General features: G+C 48.2%; 1 protein-coding gene across 1 annotated transcript; it reads right to left on the bottom strand.

The window, feature by feature from the left end:
* Positions 1–7,719: 7,719 nt before the first annotated feature.
* On the bottom strand, positions 7,720–17,113 carry ASB16 (ankyrin repeat and SOCS box containing 16). The gene is made up of 5 exons (XM_077853481.1): positions 16,343–17,113; positions 13,629–13,896; positions 9,997–10,489; positions 9,488–9,601; positions 7,720–9,041 (listed from the first exon to the last, which is right to left on the bottom strand). Exons 1-5 carry the CDS (start codon positions 16,641–16,643, stop codon positions 8,856–8,858), a joined length of 1,362 nt encoding a protein of 453 aa, XP_077709607.1. The 5' UTR covers positions 16,644–17,113; the 3' UTR covers positions 7,720–8,855.
* Positions 17,114–17,954: the final 841 nt, after the last annotated feature.

Genomic DNA, 17,954 nt, shown 5'->3' with positions numbered 1-17,954 from the left:
AAAGAAGCCCAGAAAGAAAAAAAAAAGGCTCAGCTCCAAAAACGTAGCCGGATATTGCAATTAAAATTCTTTCGAGGTGGGGATCCCTGGATGGCTCAGCGGTTTAGCACCTGCCTTCGGCCCATGGCGTGATCCTGGAGTCCTGGGATCGAGTCCCGCATCGGGGCTCCCTGCATGGAGCCTGCTTCTCCCTCTGCTTCTCTCTGCCTCTCTCTCTTTCTGTGTCTCTCATGAATAAATAAGGTTTCAGCTCAGGTTATGATCTCAGGGTCATGAGATTGAGTCCCCCCAAGGGGCTTCCAGATTTAGCGGGGAGTCGGCTTGGAACTCTTCCTCTCCCTTTGCCCCTCCCCCTTGCTCTTTCTCTCTCTCCAAAATAAATAAGTCTTAAACAATTTTTTTCTTCAAAAGACATGTTAGGATTTTGTTGTTTTCTGACGAACTATTTATTGATTGAAGTATAAAAAAGGCAGACGAGGCAAATTCATAAGAGTTCAGTGGTTTTCACCAACACACCAATAGGGCCAGCACTCAGATAAAGAAATAGAAAATGATCCCAAAGCCACCCCCCCCTCATGTTCTCTTCCAGGCACTAATTTACAAAGCATAGACACTATTATGACTTCTGTTACCATAGATGAGTTTTGTTTTTGCACGTTGTATGAATGGAATCAAGCCATCTGACTTATTCTTCTTTCCAAGTCTTATTGTGAAATACACATAAATTTACCACTTTAACCATTTCTAGATGGTTTTTAAAAAAACTTTGAGAGACAGCAAGGGCGTGAAAGAGAGAGCACAAGCACTGGGGAGGGGTAGAGGGAGAAGCAGACTCCCCAGTGAGCAGGGAGCCCAATGTGGGACTTGATCCTAGGACCCTAAGATCATGACCTGAATTGAAGGCAAACGCTCAACCAACTGAGCCCTTTAGGTGTGCTCCGCCCTGCTGTTTTAACCATTTTAAGCGACTAATTCAGTGGCATTAAGTACATTCATAATGTACACCCATCATGGTTATCCATTTGCAATACCCATGCCTCCTTCCCACCTCCAATCTACTTTCTATGAATTTTCCTATTCCAGGTATCCCATATAAGTGGAATCATAAAATATTTGTCCTTTTTCCCAATTTGTATTGTATGATTGGCTTATTTCACTTAACGATGTTTTCAGGGATCATCCATCAAAATGATGGATTTGTATACCCTATCAAAATTTCATTCCTTTTATAGGCTGAATAATATTCCATTGTATGTATATAGTACACTTTCTTCATCCATCTATTAATGGACATTTGTGTTGTTTCCACCTTGCAGCTATTATGCATAGTACTGCTATGAACATTGATGCGCAAGTATCTGTTTGAGTCCTTGCTTTCAACTCTTTTGTCTGGTTTCTTTTGATCAACTGTATGTTTGTAAAATGAAAGGTATTTTTAAATTTCTGCAAACATGTATTTTGGGGGCTTAAAATTTAGTGTTTTTTTTTTTTAAAGATTTTATTTTTTTTTATAATAGTCACAGAGAGAGAGAGAAAGAGAGAGGCAGAGACACAGGCAGAGGGAGAAGCAGGCTCCATGCACCGGGATCCCGATGTGGGATTCGATCCTGGGTCTCCAGGATCGTGCCCTGGGCCAAAGGCAGGCGCCAAACCACTGCGCCACCCAGGGATCCCAAAATTTAGTGTTTTTATTTTGAAGAATGCAGGAGGGGTAGAGTACCATAGTACAGTTAAACAGAATTTTGAACAGTAAATAGAGGTTTACCAAGCAAAGTTCCAGAGAGAGTAGCAAGTTCAAGGGCTTTCAATACATGCTTGATGGAATGAATAAACCAAGGAGCCGAACCACTGTTAATGCTTCTGAGAGTTGGGCAGCCCTGGTGGCTCAGTGGTTTAGCACCGCCTTCAGCCCAGGGCCTGATCCTAGAGACCCAGGATCGAGTCCCACATCGGGCTCCCTGCATGGAGCCTGCTTCTCCCTCTGCCTGTTTCTCTGCCTCTCTCTCTCTCTATGTCTATCATGAATAAATAAAATCTTTAAAAAAAATGCTTCTGAGAGTTTATTATGTGCCAGGTACTGTGGTAAGTACTTCACATACATTATCTTATGGAGCCCTATCAAATAGCTCTTATTATACCCATTTTATAGGCTTGAAAACTGAGGCTCATAAAGAATAAATAGTTGTCCAAACTATGCCACTAGTGCTTTAGCTAAAGTTGTCTAGTGCTTGTGCTCGAGCTCATTCTCACACTCTCTTGCTCTTGCTCTCTCTGTATATATATATATTCTTATTCTCAATATTTGGTCCCCTCCTTTTTTTATTCAACTATATGCCATGAAGCTTTTCCTATGTAACTGAATGTTTTTATAGCATCATAGCATAGCTTTAAGGTGCTCAGCAGTATCATCTTCCGTGTTACATCATAATTTTTAAGCTATTATCTCATTTGGATGGACATTTAGATTGTTTTCAGTACTTTGTTTTCAAAGTATTTTCATAGACATCTTTGTGTGTCTTTGATGACAGATTTTTGTACACACTCATGATGTTTTCCCTAGGATAAATTCCTGAAAATGGGATTGCTGGATCAAAGGGTGTTCACATTGTTCAGGTTTTTGATCCATGTCCTCCAGAAGCGTGTACCTACTTCCATTCCCACGGCAGTGTGAGTGGCACCAACTACTGTTTCCCTTCCCAAAAAAACAGGGTGAAAGTGAGAGAAAACAGGGAATAAATGAGGGAGGTTCTGAGAGACGTGACAATCCTTGAAGATGTTATAAGGGGGAAGGAGCAGAGGGAAAGGGGGGAAGTGAAATCTAAGAAGGAAATAAATGACTGAGCAATGACTTCTGAAGCCCAGCAGGGTAGAGCTGATGGCCATGGCTGCCCTGCTGAGGAGCCTACAAATCTGGCTTTTTCACTGCCCCAGGTACTGATCAATCTGTTTGGGATTAGGTACATACACTGTGTTTCCCAAACTGCATGGACTGACTTCTGCCAGAACACTTACCAAACTGCATTGCGGTTTTTGTTTTTAAGATTTACTTATTTATTTGGGGAAGACAGAGGGAGAGGGAGAGAGAATCCTAAGCACACTCCCTGCTGAGCGTGGAGCCTGACATGGGGCTCTGTCTCAGGACCAGAGATCATCACCTGAGCCAAAATTGGGAGGCTTGCCGCACTGTCCCACCCAGGTGCCCCTGCATTGTTGTTTTTAATTTTTTTTTTGTCTTACCAAATTTCTTAAAGGCAGGTGCTATGTTTGTTTTTATTCCACTAGCCCCCAAATCAATTCCAGTGCCTGCCTACAGCAGTTACTTGGTAAAGATTTTTTTAATGGATGATGGATGTATTCAGAGAAGTTGAAGGGAAGACATGGGGAATTTGAGAGAGTTCTTCTGTCTGCTGGCCAAATGCGAAGTCTTCGTTTTTTTAAGATTTACTTATTTATTTATTTGACAGAGAGAGAGCGAGAGAGGGAGCAAGCTCACAAGCAGGGGGAGTAGCAGAGGCAGAAGGAGAAGCAGGCTCTTCACTGATCAGGGAGTCCGATGTGAGTCTCGATCCCAGAATCCACAGGCGCCCCCAAAGGTGAGGTCTTAAGATAGCCATGGCCATGAGGAAAATGAATGGAACAGAAAAGGAAGGACTGGCTAGGGATAAGCTGCTGGGATGAAGGGCTGAAAAAATGGAGTTGGTGTAACGTATGGAATTACTATGTTGTACACCTGAAACTAATCACTGTATGTCAATCATACTTCAATAATACAATTTTTTTTTAAAAAGGAAAAAGAGGGGTGCCTCGGTGGCTTGATTGGTTGAGCATCTGCCTTTGGCTCCGGTCATGATCTCCGGGTCCTGGGATGGAGCCCCTCATCAGGCTCTCTGCTCAGCAGGGAGCCTGTTTCTCCCTCTCCCTCTGCCTGCTGCTCCCCCTGCTTCTGCAAGCTCTCTCTCTATCAAATAAATAAATGGAGTCCTTAAAAAAATGAAAAAGAAGGGAGGTTGAGTCTGGCAAAGAATGCATCTTATGAATGTGTACAGCAAAGGACAAGATGTAGTTAAAAGTGTTCTGAAAGAGGGATCACTGGGTGGCACAGCGGTTTGGCGCCTGCCTTCGGCCCAGGGCATGATCCTGGAGACCCGGGATCGAATCCCACGTCGGGCTCCCAGTGCATGGAGCCTGCTTCTCCCTCTGCCTATGTCTCTGCCTCTCTCTCTCTGTGACGATCATAAATAATAAATAAAAATTTATTTAAAAAAAAAGTGTTTTGAAAGAGAGGCTCTCAGGGTTGGGTATTTGAGGGTGGAGGAATTATGGGAGGAAAACAAGGAAAGAAGCCTGCAGTTGGGACTCTTATCACCACCCAAAGCTGGCCTCTTTTGAAAATAATAGTGATAATAAAAAAATTAACAGTATTTTTAGTTAATTAATTGAGAGAGAGTGCACATGCACACGAGTGGGGGGCGGGCAGAGGGAAAGTGAGAGAGGGAATCTTAGGTAGATTCTACAGTCAACACAGAGCCCAACTGGGGGCTCTATCTCACGACCCTGAGTTCATGACAGTGAAATCAAGAGTCAGACGCTTAACTGACTGAGCCATCCAGGTGCCCCATAACAGAGTATTTTAATGGATCTGACCTCTTTGGACATTTTTAATGATATAGTTCATGAAATGTTTGCTTTTCTTAACCCTGGAACTTAGGTGTGTTTTTTTTTTAACTTAGGCGTTTTTATAACTTTATGTGCAATTGTTTTTTTATTTTTTTTTAAGATTTTATTTATTTATTCATAGAGACAGAGAGAGAGAGAGGCAGAGACACAGGCAGAGGGAGAAGCAGGCTCCATGCAGCGAGCCGGATGTGGGACTCGATCCCGGGTCTCCAGGATCACACCCCGGGCTACAGGCGGCGCTAAACCGCTGCGCCACCGGGGCTGCCCTGCAATTGTTTTTTTAAATTTTTTTCTTTATGTGCAATTAAGATGGATATAGAATGGTGAATTATCTGTGATCTGAGAATGCTGCCTTAACCCAATGTGTAGATAGTAAATCTGTTTGACTAAAACTGCTCCTTCCCTAACCACTTCATGTCATTCATTCCATGTTTGCCAATCAGATAGACAAAAGTGTGTCTGTTCCTTTGATTTCATTCATTGGATCACTAGTGAGGTTTCCAGTTTTTCATGTTTCATCAATCACTTTGTAAACTAATTGTTGGGCCTTTTGTGTTTTCTTCCCTTAAAACATTTTTACCCAGGCTACTCTTAAGGGTGGCCCCACACTTAGACACTCCTGCTGCCCCTGTCTAAGGGTCATGATTAAAGTTACTTCTCATCCTGGGGCCTCTGGGTGGCTCAATCAGTTAAGCATCTGCCTTTGGCTCAGGTCATGATCTCAGGGTCTTGGGAGTGAGCCCTGCCTCTGGCTTCCCACTCAGCAGGGAATCTGCTTCTTCTTCTTTTTTTCTTTTTTTTTTGTTTTTGTTTTTGTTTTTTTTTTTTTGTTTTTTTTTTGTTTTGTTTTGTTTTTGTTTTTTTGTATCTCTCCCCACTGCTCGTGCTGTCTCTATCTCTCAAATAAAATCTTAAAAAAAAAAAAATTACTTCACATCATCAAAAAAATTAATTTCACTAGAATCCATAGGTGTCTCTTTGTAAAAAAAATTTCAAATATGAGAAAAAAAACTTAAAAAAAATATAGTGGGGGATGCCTGGGTGGCTCAGTGGTTGAGCATCTGCCTTTGGCTTAGGGTGTGATCCAGGATTCCCAGGATCAACTCCCACATCAGGCTTCTTGCATGGACCCTGCTTCTCCTCCCTCTGCCTGTGTCTCTGCCTCTTTTTCTATGTCTCTTGTGAATAAATAAAATATTTTTTAAAAAAACATAGTGGAATTGAAAGTTTTAAAAAATTTAAAATACGGACCATAAAATGCCCCATTGGCACAGGCCTTCTTCCCTCCCTGGAGGAGAATTCTTGGGCACCTGTCTCTGGGCCTTTTTCTCTTATCTACAATCATGAGGTTTGGCTTTATTGGCTGTACATACTGTATTCCAACCTGTTTCTTTCTCCTTAACAACAGTTTTGGCAATCTTTCCAAGGCCATGTCTGTGATGATCACTTGGCATCCCTCCCCAGCTCCTTCCTGTTGTGGGGACTACCCTTTGTAAGGGCTGCATTGTATTCTAGAATTTGGATTTGTCCACTACCTCCCACTTGTTGTGCTGTTGCAGGCGATGGTGGAGTGAATGTCCCCATGTGTACCAAACTTTTATGTAACCGGGGCGGGGGCAGGGCAGTGTTTAAAGGGTGCTGCTAAATTGCCTACCAAAAAAGCAATTTCCTTTCCCACCAAAAGGATGAGCAAGAATTTACATCTTCAGATCTTCATGGGCACTGCCTGTTATCAATCTTTACAACTTCCCTCTATCTACTAGGGAAACTACCTTATTATTTTTTTTAATATTTATTTATCCATGAGAGACACACACAGAAAGAGGCAGAGACATAAACAGAGGGAGAAGCAGGCCCCATGCAAGGAGCCCAATATGGGACTTGATCCCAGGACCCCAGGATCACGCCCTGAGCCAAAGGCAGATGGTCAACCGCTGAGTCACCCAGGTGTCCCCCTTATTATTGTTTTAATTTGTATTTCTCTGAGTGCTGGTGAGGTTGATTCATTGATTCAGCAAATGTTTGAGTGTCCACTCTCTGCAAAGCCCTGTACAGGCACCAAGTCACCAGTGGCAAATAAAACAGATGCCATTCTGGGGCACCTGGTTGGCTCAGTGGTTGAGCATCTGTCTGCTTTTGGTTCAGGTCGTGATCCCGGGGTCCTTGGATTAAGTCCCACATCAGGCTCCCTGCAGGGAGCCTGCCTGTGTCTCTCATGAATAAATAAATAAAATCTTAAAAAAAAAGATGCCATTCTTGTCCTCACAGATGAAGGAAATTAAATCTTTTAGTTGAGGATTTTCTTTCCCCAGTATTTTATCTTTCACTTGTCTTTACAACTTGGTACTTTTATAACCAAATTTATTTTTTTTCTGTATCCAGATCAATTCATCTTTTCTGTTATGCTTTCATCATGGAATATCTCCTACCCCAAAATAAATACAGATAATCTCATGTATCTTTTGTTTTTTTTTTTTTTTTTAAGTGGTATGTTGTCATAGTTGTAAATACAACAGAAAAGGTTGAGCTCACTGGAGTCTGCATCCTCCCCCAAGGGAGAGGCACCCAGCTTGGGCCAGGACTAGAGAGGATTTCCCTCTCTTCCTCCCTGCCTTTTGGCTCTGCAAAATTAAAGCAAACATTTCTTCCAGAAAGGAGAGGTTGCTGTTCTGCATAACAAGGAACATTTTCGTGTTGGTGAAATGGAATCTCCGTGGATGCAACCCTCCACAAAGAGAGTAGACTAGCCCAGCTACAGGAGGCCGACCCTAGGACCCTTTGGCCCGTCTCTACCATGTGACTCCAAATGGTAATGGGGAGTGGACAGCCTATGGTCCCTCAGCTAAAGGACCCTTCTGAGGTGGTTACTGCAGGCTTGGGGTCTGGCAAGGGCCTTCTGCTGTTCTTATACCCTTTTTTCCTATCACAAGAGTAACAGGTGCTCCATGCAGAAAACTTGAGAACCACAAAACAGTACAAAGGTTGGCGATAAACCTGGAGTGAAGGCTATCTCAGCCACATGTCAACCTAACACATCCACACTTTGGTTAGTGCACAAATCGTTTATTTTCATTCACAAAAACTGGCTTGAAGATGAACGATGGTACTTTTGCCTCTGGGACCAGAGGAGGAAGTGAGAGGGAGGAGGGACAGCTACTGGCTTGTCCTCCTGTCACGGGCCCTTAGAGACCACAGTGTAGTGACTATTGTTGCATCACTGGTGGGGGAGGGGTTGGGAGCGGGGAAGACATGACCATAAATGGGTCCCAAGCATCATGCATTTATTCCTTCCTCAACAACCAGTCTCAGCCACTCTGAGGCAGACACAAACTCTTAACTTAAGTAAATGCAATCCAAGGAAGGCTCTGAGGAGATGGTGCTATTGGGCTGAGTCTGAAGGATCAAATCAGCTTCAAGCAGGACAAAAAAAAAATGTGGGAAGGGTATACCAGGCAGAGGGAACAGCACATGCAGAATGCCTAGAAGCAAAGCAGAGTAGGTCATATCCAGCAACGAGCAAGGCTGGAAAATTTGATGAAGCTAGATTCCAGGAATCTCAGAGGGAGAAGGCGGATCAGAGGGGGATCAGAAGACCAGAGAGCAAAAAAAAAAAAAAAAAAGAAGACCAGAGAGCTTGGCAGAGGCAGGGGGAGAAGATCTGTCTTACTGAATTTAGATTTTAGCCTGAAGATGGTGAGGAGCCACTGAAGGGCATGAACAGAGTTGAGATTCCCAAAGGGAGTTCTAGCATTCTTGCAGGACATGGGCTTCAAGACCAATCAGTGAGGTCTTCCCTTCAAGCGACAAAGGCAGTTTGGCCAGAGCCAGTGCAACTAGAGACAGAATCTATCACTCTTTAGAAGGCCAAACAGGCACATAGGTGGCAGGTGAGGGGGGGGCAACAAGGATCACTCCCACCTTGCTTGGATAGCGGAGCCATCACTTAAGCAGAGGAGATGGACATGGGTGAAGGTGGAGTCTGCACACCTTCCCATTGGACAGCTGAAGCTCAGGTTGGGCTGGAGGTCAGCAAGTAACTCAAGAAGCCAATGGAGGGATGAGCTGGCCGGGGAGGGCATGCTGAGTGGGGAACAAGAGAGCCAGGGATTGGTCCTCCAGGGTTGTAGGGAGGTGACAGAGGGGGCAGAGCCAGCTCCAGGAGCACCCTGGCATGGAGCTCACTGGATCCGCCCCTCAACACGCAGCAGCAGGTAGTCCCTAAGGACCGGGGGCAGTGGGAGGCGGGCAGTGGCCTGTCGGCAGTGGCTACCCAACTGAGCACGCACAGCCAGCCGGGCCAGGTGCTGCAGCCTCCTCGGCTGGTTCACCATGCTCAGAGCCGAGACGTAGAAGGCTTCATGCTCCTAAGCCAAGAGTGGAACAGGATCAGATACCCAACACTTGACTCTGCCCTTCCATTTGGGACCACCTAGCACTGGGGGCCCCAGGAATTTACAACATGCACCCACCAGGGGGTTTGATGCAATTTGACTCAGATTCAGGGCCCAGAAGCCCTGCAGGGGTCATGGGGGATGGGACCACATTGTAGGGCAGGGTCTTGGCCATGTCTCCACCCACCACTCCAAAGAAGCCGGCACAGTGCCCGCTGTGTCAGAGATACCTGATAAATGTCCACGCTGGTTACAAGTGAGAGAGGCTGGTGGGGTGTGTGAGATTAGAAGTTGTTCTGAGCTGCTAGGGGGCAAGAGACTCCAGGAAGCCCATCCTGGAGGGAATAAGGCCTGGGGCTCATCCTTCCTCTGCATCTCTCCCAGAGCCCAGGAAAGAGCTGCGGCCGGGGTGGACATACCTGCCACAGCTCTGGGAGTACTGCCTCCACCCAAGTATCACAGGTCGGGACGCAAGGGTAGGCATTTAGCAGGACTTCCAGGGCCCGGGGAAAGTTGGCACAGTGTTTCAGCATCTAGGAATCAAAAGACAGTCTTAGGGTCACCATGGCTCTCCCAACCAAGGGCAGAACCAAGTTCAGTCTAAGTCAAAGGTCCACTCACACTCAAATTTGGGAGGCTAAAGGTCTGAGTCTCTCCTCATTCTTTCCCATTCCTCAGTTTGCCGCACCATCTGTGGGTTGCAACCTCTTGGTCCTGGCCAGTTGCCCTGGGAGCCCTTTCCTCCTTAGATATGCTCCCCTATAGCCTTCTGTGGTCCTTCCCAAGATGCGGACAGACCTGTGGCTACAGGACCAGGCTCTCAGTCTCTTCCCCACCCCCACCCCCGCCGGCTTTTCTGGCGGCAGGGCAGTTGCAGCCACAGGCTCCCCGCCCACCGGGGCCTCTGTGCACGGGCCTCCCTGCGCACCTCAGGGCGCACTGGCTGGGCCCCGTAGTCCAGCAGCGCAGCAAAGAGGACCTCGGGCTCCCAGTTGGGGGCGTCCTGGACCGCCTGCAGCGCGCAGTCCATGGGCGTGTGGCCCGCCGCGTTGGGCACCCCCGCGCAGGCCCCGTGGCGCAGCAGCAGCTCGGCCAGGGCCCCGCAGCCGTTGGCACAGGCGTTGTGCAGCGGCGTGTGGCGCTTGCGCCCAGCAGCGCGGGCATCGGCCCCCGCCTCGAGGAGCCTGCGCGCGGCCGCCTGGTGCTGCCGGCCGCCGCCCGGGCCCTCGGCCCCCGCGCACGCCGCGTTCAGCGCCGTCTCGCCCTGGCTGGTGCGCAGGTGCACGTCGGCTCCGCGCTCCAGGTAGAGGGCCACGTGCTCGTCCAGGCCGCGAGCGGCCGCCACGTGCAGGGGTGTCACCTCGCTGTCCTGTGCCGCCACGTTCACGGTCGCTCCGGCCTCCAGCAGCAGCTTGGCACACCTGCGGGCGAGGCGCCAGGCCCGGAGAGACGAATCCTGAGGGCCCGGGCCCAGCCCGCTGTCCTCCCCTTCCCCCTGTCCCCCCACCCCGCTCGCCACCACCCGGGGAGCCTGGCTCCCACGTTAGACTCACAGCAGCCCGCGACAGCAGGGCTGCGAGGCCCGTGATGCCACCAGGAGCGTCCTCAGTTCCCAGATGAAAAACTCAGCCGAGGAAGGTCGCATCCAGCCAAGGACGCACAGCAAGTTAGAGGCTGCTACAGAATTAGTACTCGTTGTCTCCGAAGCTCCCTCCCAGAATGTTTATTTCCTTGGTAAGTTATTTTTTTTTAAGATTTTTAATTTATTTATTCATGAGAGACACAGAGACAGAGAGAGGCAGAGACATAGGCAGAGGGAGAAGCAGGCTCCATGCAGGGAGCCCGATGCAGGACTCCAGGATCACGCCTTGAAGTCTGACTGAACCACTGAGCCACCCAGGTGTCCCTGACCCTCCTCTGATAGTTCTAATCACTGGCTAATTTTTGTTTCCAAAACCTGACTCTCCAAGCGGATTGGGACCCCAAGGCCCGGTTCTGAATCACTTGCCAGTGGTCTCCTGATGTTTTGATAGCACAAAAACTTTTGAAAAACCCACTACTATGTCCACTATGAATGTTACACCTAGAAAATTGAAGAGTATGAGCTGTAAAGAAAAACAGACGAAGTCCTGATATTTTCTTCCTGCCTCCAAACTTGAAGTCCACCCTTCCAGACCAGTGACACCCACTCAAGCAAAGGAAGGCACTTGGGGATCAGCCTACTCCATTTTCCCCTAGAGAAAACAAACGGAACCAAAGAACAAAAACAAGACTTTAGGGAGCTGGTGTTTCACTTGTCTCCCAGTTCCTAAGAAACTATAAGCCAGGGATCCCCGGGTGGCGCAGCGGTTTAGCGCCTGCCTTTGGCCCAGGGCACGATCCTGGAGACCCGGGATCGAATCCCAAGTCGGGCTCCCGGTGCATGGAGCCTGCTTCTCCCTCTGCCTGTGTCTCTGCCTCTCTCTCTCTCTCTCTCTGTGTGACTATCATAAATAATAAATAAAAATTAAAAAAAAAAAAAAGAAACTATAAGCCAGAGCATGGGGCGCCTGGATAGCTCAGTGAGTTAAACATCAGATTCTTGATTTCGGCTCAGGTCATGATCTAAGGGTTGTGAGATTGAGCCCTGTGTTGGGCTCTGTGCTGGGTGTGGAGCCTGCTTAAGATTCTCTCCCTCAGGCAGCCCCAGTGGCACAGGGGTTTAGTGCTGCTTGCAGCCGGGAGTGTGATCCTGGAGACTGGGGATCGAGTCCCATGTCGGGCTCCCTGCATGGAGCCTGCTTCTCCCTCTGCCTGTGTTTCTGCCTCTCTCTCTCTTTGAATAAATAAATAAAATAATCTTTAAAAAAAAAAAAAAGATTCTCTCCCTCTCCCCCTCCCCGTTTTCCCCCCTTATCTCACGTGCACACATGCTATCTCTCTAAAAAACAAAACCAAAAACTATAGGCCAAAACACTGTTGAGATAAATATGCACATTAACCACTAGGGGTAAACCAAACTTGAAACAAACTTGATTAATGATGCAATTAAACTAACAATAATTTATCATTAAAAAGCCAGAATGGCAGCCACGGGAAGTCCAGAAGCAGATCCAGCAATCCCAACAAAACCTTGATGACCCCATGTCCCTCCCCAAAATGGCTAGAATTCCTGCTCCCTTCTGGGCATAAGGTCTAGTTGGTGCTTGGCTCCAGTAGGAATTGAGTAGCAGCCAGCCGTCTATAAACTACTGAATTTATATCCTGAGTCAATTCTAATCATGGGCTGATTTTTGTTTCTAAATAACGCTGAAAAACTCACTCAGTGGAGTTTCAGTAAGTTTCTCTTAAAAAGAGAAAGTCTGGGGATGCCTGGGTGGCTCAGCCCTTGACTGTCTGCCTTTGACTCAGGGTGTGATCCCAGAGTCCCAGGATCGAGTACCGCACTGGGCTTCCTGCATGGAGCCTGCTTCTCCCTCTGCCTGTGTCTGCCTCTCTTTTTCTGTGTCTCTCATGAATAAATAAATAAAATCTTTATTGAAAAAAAAAGGAGGAAAAGTCTGTTGGAAAGTGTACTATGTGCTCCTAAGAATTCAAGAAAGGGCTGGAAAATCAAAATCCCTTTTGTGTCCATCACTGATCTAGATCCAGCTAGAGAGAAGTCCCCAGCATGTGGGCCATGGAGTGTTTTCCACCACTGCCAGCCCCGGCTGTGAACCTGATTTGTGAAAGTATGAAAACCATCGTGTAGGGGGTTCAAAAATCTGTTGATTTTTTTTTTCCTATAGTTGACACACAATGTTACATTAGTTTCAAGTGCAAGACTTTAGTGACTTGACAAGTTTATACATTATGCTGCGTTCCCAAGTGTAACTACCATCTGTCCTGTTAGAGCGCTATTACAATATCATTGACTATATTCATTTTTTTAAAAAGATTTTATCTATTTATTCATGAGAGACACAGAGAGAGGCAGAGACACAGGCAGAGGGAGGAGAAGCAGGCTCCATGTAGGAGCCCAATGCAGGACCCGATCCTGGAACTCTAGGATCATGACTCAAGCCAAAGGCAGACACCCAACTGCTTGAGCCACCCAGGTGTCCCTCATTGACTATATTCCTTATGCTGAGCCTTTTTTTCCCCCATGCCTTACCTGTTCCATAATTGGAAACCTGTATCTCCCACTCCCCTCCACCCCCCCAAAAAACCTGTTGATCTTAAAAATGTGGGAGGAGGGGCTGTGGGGGTAGGGTTTGTTGGGGGAACACTGGGCTACTGTCTTTCTTGATGCCTACGTCAAAACAGGAATTTGGCTACAGAGGAGTCACAGGGGATAGGGGACTGTAGTTGGAACAGGGTTTTCCAAAAAGACAACAAGGCTTCTGCCTCCTGGGCTTAGCCTATGTGACCTTGGGCAAGTGCCTAAACCTTTCTGAGCCTGATTTCTCACCAGTAGAATGAGACCTGTCTCCTAGATTGTCATGAGGACATGTGGACGTGAGGTGCTTCTCCCTTTCTCCTGGCTGAGTTAGCTGCACACACACACACACACACACACACACCTCTCCCCTGGGTACCTACTGCAAGGACTCGGGGACAGTGCAGAGGTGCAAGGGAGTTGTGCCCTCCTCGGACAACACGTTGGCTTTGGCACCAAAGGTCAGCAGCAGCCTCACACAGTCAGACTGGGCCCGGGCGCAGGCCTCATGCAAGGCTGCCCGGCCTCCAACTCGGGCGTCCAGCTCAGCTCCCTGCCGGATCAGGTGGCGGGCACAGTCAGTGTAGCCTCGGGCCGCAGCAATGGTGAGGGGTGCTGTCTGCTTCGTCTTGGGGGTCAATACCCAGAACCCTGGGGAAAGCGAGCAGTGTTGGGGAGTGGTATGTGAGACTCACAGGGCAGACTGTGGTGTACGACTGTGACTGGCCCCGACCATCCCTTAGCACCCCTGGCAAATGATGTGCCAGGCTACCTATGGAGAGGGACTCATGCAAGCCCGAACTGGGAGTGTGAATTGGAACAGCCTTTTATTTATTTTTTTTTCAATTTTTTTTTTATTTATTTATGATAGTCACAGAGAGAGAGAGAGAGAGAGGCAGAGACACAGGCCGAGGGAGAAGCAAGCTCCATGCACCGGGAGCCCGATGTGGGATTCGATCCCGGGTCTCCAGGATCACGCCCTGGGCCAAAGGCAGGCGCCAAACCGCTGCGCCACCCAGGGATCCCTGGAACAGCCTTTTAGAAGGGTTGTCAATCTGTAACAAAATGTGGCATGTGTCTTATAGAAAAAAAAAGTAATTGCTCTTGAAAACCACGAGGGCAACTAAAGAGAGTTAATCCTGTTAAATAAACCTCTAGGTCTTGGAGCCCCTTGGTTCTTGCTGTTCAGGAGAGTGTTCTGGTATTGGGGGTGGGTTTGAATTATGCGTATGAGGGCCTGGAGCTGAGCTTGGGAGTGACCTAAGAGCAGAGCTGAAAGAGCCTGGTTTGGAGTTCTAGGATATTCCTGGGGCAGAGGGGGAGAGTAGGGTGGGAGGGAAGGGTGGAAGGGGAGAATAAGAGGTGGGGGTGGGGAAAGGAAGAGTGGGGTCAGGGGCTGAGATGTTGGATTTAGTATTGGATCTGAATTGTAGAAAAGGACATAGATGTCTAATATCCAACTCTAAGTTGTTTGCATTATGGTGAAGTAAATTCCTGGGTTTGCCAAATTTTGGGTAAATCATGTTTTGTTTTGTTTTGTTTTTATTAGGATTGAAATTAAGGCCAAGTTCCATTCAGGGGATGATAGGCATGCTGCAGGATGAGAGCATGTTACCCTGGGTAAGGTCACACCTCTAACAGTTAAAGCCAAGCAGGAATCTGGAGTTTGTAGTGACTGTGAGAACATAAGCTTTATGAGGATTGGAATCCCCAGATCCACGGGTGAGGTTTGAGGCAGTCTCTGTCAGTCTTAAAAGTGGGGTGATCTTGGTGGAGGTATTTGGTTTACATGGACAAACCCACTGGTCAAAACAGAACCTAAGGAAATTATCTGGAAGTACACAAAAGATGTTTATCATATTGCTGTTTAAAATAATTTTACTAAATAAATAAATAAATAAATAAATAAAATAATTTTACAAAGAAGGAACCCAATCCACCCAATCTACTTGGGCACTAGTTCTATAAATCATGGCACACTCATACAATATAATTTATGCACCTATTTAAAATATTATGTGGGGACAGGGTGCCTTGGTGGCTCCATCAGGTGTCCCACTCCTGATTTTGGCTCAGGTCATGATCTTGGGGTCCTGAGATCAAGCCCCACATTGGGATCTGCACTCAGTGGGGAGTCTGCTAGAGATTCTCTCCTTCTTCCTCTGCCCCTCCCTACTGCGCATGCACACACTCTCTCTCAAATTAAAAAAATATATATATTATGTGAGGACACCTAGCTGGCTTGGTTGGTAGAGCTTGCAACTCTTGATTCCCGATTTGTGAGTTCAAGTCCTAGGTTGGGTATAGAGATTACTTAAAAGTAAAATCTTGGGCAGCCCAGTTGGCTCAGCGGTTTAGCGCTGCCTTCAATCCAGGGCCTGATCCTGGGGACCCGGGATCGAGTCCCATGTCAGGCTCCCTGCATGGAGCCTGCTTCTCCCTCTGCCTCTCTCTCTCTCTCTCTCTCATGAATAAATAAATAAAATCTTTTTTAAAAAGTAATATCTTATTTTATTTTTGATTTTTAAATTTAAAAAAATTTTATTTTAAGTAGGCTTCATTCACATGGGGTGGAGCTTGAACTCACAACCCTGAGATCAAGAGTTACATGCTTTATCGACTGAACCAGCCAGGTGCCACTCAAAAAATCTTTTTTTTTTTTTTTTTTTTAAATTTTTATTTATTTATGATAGTCACACAGAGAGAGAGAGGGAGGCAGAGACACAGGCAGAGGGAGAAGCAGGCTCCATGCACCGGGAGCCTGATGTGGGATTCGATCCCAGGTCTCCAGGATCGCGCCCTGGGCCAAAGGCAGGCGCCAAACCGCTGCGCCACCCAGGGATCCCAAAAAATCTTAATATATATAAGATTGCATTAGAATAAACTGTGTTCCTATGTTATTGATATGTTAATATAACTTTCATTCTGAAAAGACATACAAACCACTAACTATGCCTCATGTCTTCTTAGGAGGGAACTAGAATAGGCTGTGGAAAGCAGCGGTCTAGGCTGTGTTCTAGAGGGAGAGGATGGGACCAAGATGCTCCCCCTGTCCTGACCCCTACCCTCCCCCTCTGCCCCACTGGGTGCTCCCTACCCTGTTCAGCTGACCAGGCCAGCTGGTTGCTCACAGTCTCCACAATCATGTTGGCAGCATCTTCATCTTGGAACAGGGCTTGGACCTGTTGCAGGTCACCAGAGAACAGAGCATTGTGCACGGCTGGGTCTCGGCAGCAGCGGCGTGGCCTGGCGAGCCGGGCCCGGGCACTGGGGGGGCACCTTTGGCTTCGGCACTGCTGGGCCGCCGCCCGCCTCCGGTCCTCCCACTCCAGCCACTCCCGCTGCAGGCGGAGAGCGCGCAGTGTGGAGGAGGTGAAGGGGAAGGTCTCCTCTGCCATGGGGAGGGGCACCGGGGGTCTGGGCAGTGGCAGCTGGGCAGAGGGTGCCCTCAGCCCGACTACCACCCTTGCTCTGAGGAGGCACCCTGCAACCTCACTCGTGACCCGGCAAGAAGAGCAGCTGAGGCTATAAATAGGTCCTTCGCTGGTCTGGTAAACAGGGTTGGCCTGGAGTCATGATCCTGGTGCAGAGAAGGTGTTGGGCCAACCCCCAGCCCGGGGCCGAGGCCAAGCCCTGCCCCTGCCGATACCCTCCCGATGGGACAGCAGAGCCCCAGGGTCAGCATCCTCCCCTTCTCTGGAGTGAGCATCTTGGGTTGGCAAGGTCCGAGGTGAGTGAAGCAGTCAATCTAGGAGATGGACAGGACAGGGAGGAAGCGCCCTGGGGCCACTGGCCTCTCAGATGGCTGGAGGGCAGACCCCCGCCCAGGAAGTAAGGGCAGGTGGAGACAATCCCAGCAGCTCTTCCAGCGTCTGCAGTCATCACCGTAACTCTGCACATATACACACAGAGCTCTATGATAATGACATTACTTTAACATCCATCTTCACTCTGAGGGCCATACTTCCTGGCTCATTGAGGTCAATAGCTTGGTTTTGACAATAAATCAGTCAGGCTAATGATCACAGTTGAATCACCTCTGAAATAGGTGGTTTTATGTCAGTTTTACTAAAGAGGAACATAAGGCTAAACCTGGTAAAAAAAATCTCACCCGAGGTCATGGCTTGTGAGTGAGCAGAGGAGCCAGGATTCAGACCCCAGCTGGCCAGACGGCATAGATGAGGCACACTGGCTCTTGTTGCTGTGGCCACAGGAGGGCGGACAGGGGGGAGAGCCTCTCCCTACTCCTTAGTAGGACAGCGTGATCTCTAGAAGCTGACCACGACGAATTTTGCGTCCCCTCACCCTCCAGCTCCTAACGGGGCTCGCCGGCCTGCCTAAGGAAGGCCAAGGGGCTGACCTGGCAACTCTGGAGACTATGACCAAAGAAACCTTCAAGCCACAAACCCATTCACCCTCAGGAGAAAGCAGCTCTGCTTCCAGGAGCCTCTAGGGGGAGGAATGAGGCCATGAAATAGCATTGGCTGTGGCTCTGCTGAGTCCGGGAAGGGGAGGGCGGAGGGTGGAAGGGATACTAGCCCCTGCCTTGGGAGCTCTCCTAGCCGCCCTACCTCACCCAGTGTGTTGGTGGGAGGCCCCTCAGCCCCTGGGGGCCAGCCTAGGCCAGGGTGCCCTGGTCTCTCCACCCCCTGCCCCAGCTACGGGCTCTCCTAGCTCCTCTGGCCTCGCTTCCTCTCCTCCCTGGCTCT

The sequence above is a fragment of the Canis aureus genome, chromosome 16 (assembly GCF_053574225.1).
Source record: "Canis aureus isolate CA01 chromosome 16, VMU_Caureus_v.1.0, whole genome shotgun sequence".
Lineage (NCBI taxonomy): Eukaryota > Metazoa > Chordata > Mammalia > Carnivora > Canidae > Canis > Canis aureus.
Note: the sequence above shows the minus strand (reverse complement) of the source record. Positions and strands in the feature narration are given on the sequence as shown.